At 35.7% G+C, this 6,329-nt stretch overlaps 2 protein-coding genes across 2 annotated transcripts; one reads left to right on the top strand and one right to left on the bottom strand.

The window, feature by feature from the left end:
* Positions 1-880: 880 nt before the first annotated feature.
* Positions 881-2,465, top strand: LOC143636964 (glucan endo-1,3-beta-glucosidase-like). Its single transcript, XM_077104432.1, has 4 exons — positions 881-1,432; positions 1,530-1,570; positions 1,891-2,125; positions 2,204-2,465. Exons 1-4 carry the CDS (start codon positions 1,372-1,374, stop codon positions 2,236-2,238), a joined length of 372 nt encoding a protein of 123 aa, XP_076960547.1. The 5' UTR covers positions 881-1,371; the 3' UTR covers positions 2,239-2,465.
* An 846-nt stretch (positions 2,466-3,311) lies between these two features.
* On the bottom strand, positions 3,312-5,740 carry LOC143637016 (transcription factor bHLH144-like). Its single transcript, XM_077104480.1, has 4 exons — positions 5,697-5,740; positions 5,097-5,190; positions 4,852-5,002; positions 3,312-4,255 (listed from the first exon to the last, which is right to left on the bottom strand). The coding sequence occupies exon 4, from the start codon at positions 3,972-3,974 to the stop codon at positions 3,312-3,314; it is 663 nt and encodes a 220-aa protein (XP_076960595.1). The 5' UTR covers positions 3,975-4,255; positions 4,852-5,002; positions 5,097-5,190; positions 5,697-5,740.
* Positions 5,741-6,329: the final 589 nt, after the last annotated feature.

Genomic DNA, 6,329 nt, shown 5'->3' with positions numbered 1-6,329 from the left:
TCACTATTACATACCCAAAACATAACCTTTAAAGTGATACATTATTCTCACGTAACAAATGCCTCATATTAACAAATTGCTTTCATTAATTTTCAAGTATAATCTTTAAAAAGCACGTACGATTAACTTACTCTCGTTGGTTGTGACTCAATAGTAGAGCATTCACTTTATAAGTGAGAGGTAGGGGTTCAAACCTCACTACCACCAACTTATATGAGGGACATGAGGGATGACCCTGGCTTGTCAGGGTTCGAGTCCTGATATCACCCGGTTTTACCGGCTCCTCGCTGTCTTGCAGTTTGGCGGGCGTGGGGGTCGGGTTTTATTCGGTGAATCCCTCAATAGGTGGACCGCTAGGGGCTCCGTCCGTCCGGACTAGTGGCCGGCTCGGGCTACCTTTAACCAATGGGGGCCGCGTACGGAATATCCGGCATTACTTAGTTGGCCGTTCAAAAAAAAAAACCAACAATATGTTAAAAATGCAACAAACACATAATCCGTTCCACTACTTTAATTATTATCTTGTATTTAATATGTATAAAAGTGCATTATATGTTGGAGCATGCTCTTAATATCTGTATCTTTTGTAAAGTAAAATAATACTTTTCATACATTAAAAGCATTGCCATATGTGTTTCGAAAATTAATAGCAATAACAATTAAAAAAAGCATCTTAGTGCAATTTAAGAACTCCAATTTTGTTTAAAAAAAATGGGGAGGGGGGGGGGGGGTGGTGGTGTTGTGTGTGGACACGTTTAGCTTTTCAAGGTTTAAAAACTTAATAAAATTAAAAAATATCTGTATATTATTTCATACGTGTTTTCTAACATCCAATTTTATTAATGTGAACAACCAACACTAGCAATGGCTAGACTTTGAAAAGATAACAATACACCAATTTACACATTCAGATATAACTAATAGGATGGACGTCGTAATGTTAATAGTTTGAATTCAATCCAAACCGGGTTTTATCGTAGTGGGTCTTCAGACGATGGGAGATTATGGGCTTGGACTATCCAGTTCGATTGACGGATCACGTTTTGCTATTGAGTTACCCGGGTAATCAGGCTGTATTCGTTGATCGTTAAAAGAAACAAAAATGCCGCCCACAAGAATGATACTTAGATTCTTAAAAAATAATTAGTCACGTAAAAATAATATATACTTTTTCTAAAATATTACATATATTCATTCACGGACGTATAACAGACGGACCATAATATTCCAAAAGTCGACGTTTACGTCCACTTTAAATACAAATATTCAACACACCCGATTATTATTTATTTACATAAGTTCAGTGTATAAATATATTCAACCATAACATAACATCCATTTACATTCCAGTAACCGCTGCCGGAAACCGCCATGACCACCGTTACTCCTCCCAGATTCCTCACCGTCATCTTTTTCTTCTTCATCATCTCCGGTACCCTTTCATTTAATAATATTATTTCCTTAATTAATTGCTTTTTGGTTATTATCACTATGATCATCGTGTTAATTATTTTATTATTAATTTGCAGGTGCTATGTTGAAGATCGCCAAAGCACAAGCACCCGGGCAGGTACAATTCATATTTAACTAAAACAGTGTCGGACCCAGAAAATTGATTGGGATTTTTACATACGTTATTTTATTTTATTACCAATTGTTAACATAAAATGAAAAAAGAAAGAAAGAGAAAAGATTTAAGATTTTTTGAGCCTAGCGTCTTAGCGTAAGCAGCCTTTTTGTACACTGATAAAAAAATATTAAAATAAGTTTATTTTGTCAAACTCTTGAGACCCTGTCAATAGCTTGCTATTACGAGTGGGATTATATAATTTATATTCGTACTTTTGTTTGTTTCTTTTGGTTTTTTGACGAATAAAATGGCCATTTTAGGGAGCTTGGTGTGTAGCAAAGCCGTCAACATCCGATGAAGAACTACAAAACAACATCGCGTACGCGTGCACGTATATCGACTGTAAAATAATTCGGCCAGGAGGCGCGTGTTTTGAGCCGCAAAAGCTCGTCAACAGAGCTTCGGTTGTTATGAATCTTTATTACCAGACTTATGGAAGAAATTATTGGAATTGTGACTTTAAGGGGTCTGGAATCATTGCTGTAACCGACCCGAGTATGTTACTGTTTTCATGATCAAACCTGTTATTATGATTTGTGTTAATGATTGTGTTGTTTTTTCGGTTGTGTGCAGGTTACGGTGATTGCAAATACTCATTCAGGCAGTAGTGTGGTGCGTTTGGTTCATGTTACGCGCTTTGATGATTTCGTTTGTCAGGTTTAAGGATTAAAGTTAAAGAAGTTTTTATGTTTGTCTGAGTTAGAATTTTGTAATTTATGAATGGATTTCATGAGGGTATAAGTATACCTATGATTTGTGTCATTGGTTATTTGTTGACTAACCACCATCTAGGGGAAATTCATAGGATTTTCATGACATAGGCTTGCTCTTTGGATGAGATGCTTTATGCATAGTATCTATGGGTGTGAATCGTTTCGGGTTGACAGGTTGAATATGAACATGTTTTTTATTCATATTAAAGATATCAAACCCCAAGTAACCAAAAACCCAAGATCGAGATACGAACATATTTTTTATTCATATTAAAGATATCAAACCCCAAGTAACCAAAAACCCAAGATCAAGAGCTGATTTAGCATATTTGGTTCAATTCTCGGTTTTAGTTTTGGGATGGATTCAGGTCTTGTCTGGTCCAGGTTCGGTATGCCAAAATGTGAAATATTTAGCCAAAAAGTTAAATTCGGTCATGGCCCGACACAAGACCGAGCCATCCTTAAGTTGGTTAGCCTAAACAAGTCTACCCGACCACAATCCATACCATTTATTAAATAGTTAAACAGGTCAACCCAAATACATGTTTAATAGCCGTCGCGTTTATCTAATTAACAAACCATTTATCAGTATAATAACACAACATATTGTTCATACCAAGTAAAAACATTAAAATCCAAATGACAACCCAAACCAGGGTTCAAAGTCTCAATAAACATCAATTTATTAACATTATTATTATCACCTTTTTTATTAATTTTTTGTTTCTAAAATAGGTTTCTTAAATATATTGAAAATATTTCATAGAAACATCTTAACCCCCCTTTGGATAGCAAACCCAATCCGACTAAAAACAAAGTTTTGATTCTTATGGGCTGAGACGTTACTATACACAACTTTCTGAACCCTATTCAAAAGGTCCACGGCATCCGGAGCTAAGAAACCAAAAGTGTCAAAGGCGATGGGGATAAACATGTGTTGATTCTCCAAACAAGCTCTCTCATGTTATTCAAATCTTTATGGCACTGCATCTTCGATCCTTCAAATTCTCCACACCCGCTTTCTGCAGTTCTACTTTAACCGAGTTAAGATACTTAACCACCTCATCAATAACCGCAACCGTACTCATTCGGTTCCCACCCGGCACAATTCCCCGTAAAGAATTCACCATTTTCTTTATTTTATCACGCTTTCCTTCACAACTACCGCGTGACTTGTGAGAATATGAGCATAAGCCGAGCTTCGTTTTCTTCAAGTTCTTCAACGAACAAGAATCCGCAGTGTCATTATCATCATTTCCGTGTGTTGTTCGTGCAGTACTAACCTCCTCGTCTTCACATTCTTCCTCTTCAAAACTTAATAAAAAGTCAATATCCGCTGAATTTTCTTTCATAATCGAGCGGGCTTCTTTAGGGGCATTTTCATCATTTCGCACAATCACGTTAGAGTGATCAAATTTAGGAGCCATTGCTGGATAGTGCATAAATTGACTGCGGTTATCGGTCCGATCAAAGATGATGAAATTTCTTGGGCAAATCTTCGAGGGTTGAAAGCCAACATGTTGACTGAAGAATGTTGACCCGATTGGTGGATACCGGATGTTTCCACTGCCCACTTGATCGAGAATTGGGAATTTTGTATTTTGGAGAAACGGGTGTCGGTCACTATGCATTTGAGTTGTGGGTTCCAACAAATGCGCGTTTTCGGGGTGTGATTAAAATTTAAATTATAAAAAATATATATATGAAGTCAATGAAAGAGCAAATGGTGCTCGATCTTAAGTTATTTCCATGTTTTCGTGTACGGTTTATAGTTCAAATTATCAGTAACTATCAGAAGTGGGAAGCCAACGTACAATATATTTACCGTCTAGTAATCGAATAATAAGTGAGGTGACAACTGCTAGTTAACAGACTACGTAATAGGTTTAAGCAACTGACGGAAATATTCAGCCTGTAAGCAAAATGGTATACGAAAGAATAATTAACTGAATTGTCCAAAATTTCTAATAATTATAGAACATTGTTTTCAATTTTCCAATTTTATAAATATAATGTATTAAATACGACTACAAAAAACTATGTAAGAATGATAACAATCTAATTTAAGTAATTAAAATAATTTAAGACATTGTATGCCTAAAATACACAAAGAACTTTCAACTAGTTTGACCCGTTTATTAAAAAGGTATTTCAAACCGTTCCAAGATTCAATATATGATCCTAAATAAAGTATATACCATTGTGTGTTAGGCCCTTAATGTTTACTAACTACACTAGACATCTCACATCCCTAATGTAATCATTTTGTTACGAAGTACATCATTTACACTAACAATCGTTAATTTTTTCCTTAAATACAGGCATGTTTGTTGCACATGAGGTGTGTAGTTTGTAATAAACTGATTACATTAGGGATGCTTAGTGCAGCCAGTAAACATAAAGAACCTAACGCACATTGCGGATTATACATACACGATGAAATTTGTTATTTACTCATTCAAATAGTTGAATTAAATAATAACTAAAAGAACCAACATAAGAACTTACCTGACAAACTTGCATCAAATTATAATAAGCAATGATCCCAGCACTCATTTTAATCTTCCCAACTTCTTCCAAATCCCGAATTATATTTTGTGCAACACCAATGAACATTCTCGATCCTCCCCCAACGCTAAAGAAATAAATGATCCTTAACCTTAAAAATTAAAAACCAAAATTTATCAATTAGCACATTGTAAAACCACAAACATATCAAAAAACAAAACAAAGATTCATAGCACGCGTCTCACCAAACAAATATTATTACACAATGACACGAAAGAACACCACCAAACACTTTTTCAAAATCCAACCCATATGAAAGATTGATCCAAACACCTCAACCTGAGACAATTACAAACAAGATCATGATTAGTTCAAAACAATATGGAGAACATAAAACACTTGATTTCGTTAATTACTAACTAGGCTCGTTTATTAGATCAAGTATAAAGGAGTAAACGGGCCGAACCAAGCCCGAGCTCTGCTTGTTTGACTTACCTCGAGCCGAGCTCATGAGTTATCTTTCGATGCTTAAGCTCGGCTCGGACAAGGCTCGTTTATTATTTATTACTTTAAATAAATAAACATTTAACTATTTTTATATATTTTGAGGAAACCCATAAACAGATCATGTGGAGTACCTTAAAGAGACAAAGCTCGGTTGTGCAGTTTGAAATTAATACATAAAAGTACAAAATAGTTAAAACTTAACTCAATAACTAAACGAGCTTTTTATCAATCCGATCTCAAACTCAAACATATTAGAATTTAAACAGATCATGTGAATATTATGAAACATAGGATAGAAATCTAAACAAACAAGTAAAGTAAACAAATTTAAGACGTACCCAGATTAAGATTAGCCTGAATGAAGAGATCTGAAACGTGTTGTTGTAACAAATAAAATAAAAGATGTTTGAAATAAAGATTAAAGATGTAGAAGTGAAGACAGACAGGAAGGTTGTGGTTTGAGACAGTGAGGAGGGAGTGAATATGGGCCGTTGGATGAAAGGACGCTTTACGCCTATTGCGGTGGGAGGTGGAGAAAGTCACCGTTGGATTGGGATATGTAGAGCATGCGTGAGGACATGTGGGTCCCACAGGGTTTGACAAAATGACCAAATCTTATTATTTTTAACCTCTAATGTTTAAGTACAGATGAGACTCAGAACCGATTGTAATGTTAAAATTTGTTTCGGGTTCTAGACAGGGGCTGGACCGGTGGTTCCTGGTCCCGTAATGACTAATTAGTAATGACATTGGACCTTAAATTAAAGGGGGTTGATTGTAATATCCTATATTGGTTTAGAAGGACAATGGAACTTTTTTTTTATAAGATAGAGCATAGTGTGGGGCGATTAGGGGGGGTTTATTTTATTAAATGGACCAATGACAACCGATTGGGAAAGAGGGGGGGCTACAACACCACGACATCCCTAAAAGGAAACTCATGTCTCTGCAAACGTGTCGTCATGTGCCGA

The sequence above is a fragment of the Bidens hawaiensis genome, unplaced genomic scaffold (genome assembly GCF_021521415.1).
Source record: "Bidens hawaiensis isolate Kalapana, Puna unplaced genomic scaffold, B.hawaiensis_p1.1 tig00008096_1, whole genome shotgun sequence".
Taxonomy (NCBI): domain Eukaryota; kingdom Viridiplantae; phylum Streptophyta; class Magnoliopsida; order Asterales; family Asteraceae; genus Bidens; species Bidens hawaiensis.
This window is presented reverse-complemented; position numbering and strand designations above follow the sequence as displayed.

Bases quoted from the DNA above. Each gene is read 5' to 3' on its own strand.
- LOC143637016 (XM_077104480.1), bottom strand. From the start codon at position 3,974: ATGCATAGTGACCGACACCCGTTTCTCCAAAATACAAAATTCCCAATT.
- LOC143636964 (XM_077104432.1), top strand. From the start codon at position 1,372: ATGACCACCGTTACTCCTCCCAGATTCCTCACCGTCATCTTTTTCTTC. The intron at 1,433-1,529 runs GTACCCTTTCAT...ATTAATTTGCAG, and splicing joins TTTCTTCTTCATCATCTCCG to GTGCTATGTTGAAGATCGCC. The intron at 1,571-1,890 runs GTACAATTCATA...TGGCCATTTTAG, and splicing joins AAGCACAAGCACCCGGGCAG to GGAGCTTGGTGTGTAGCAAA.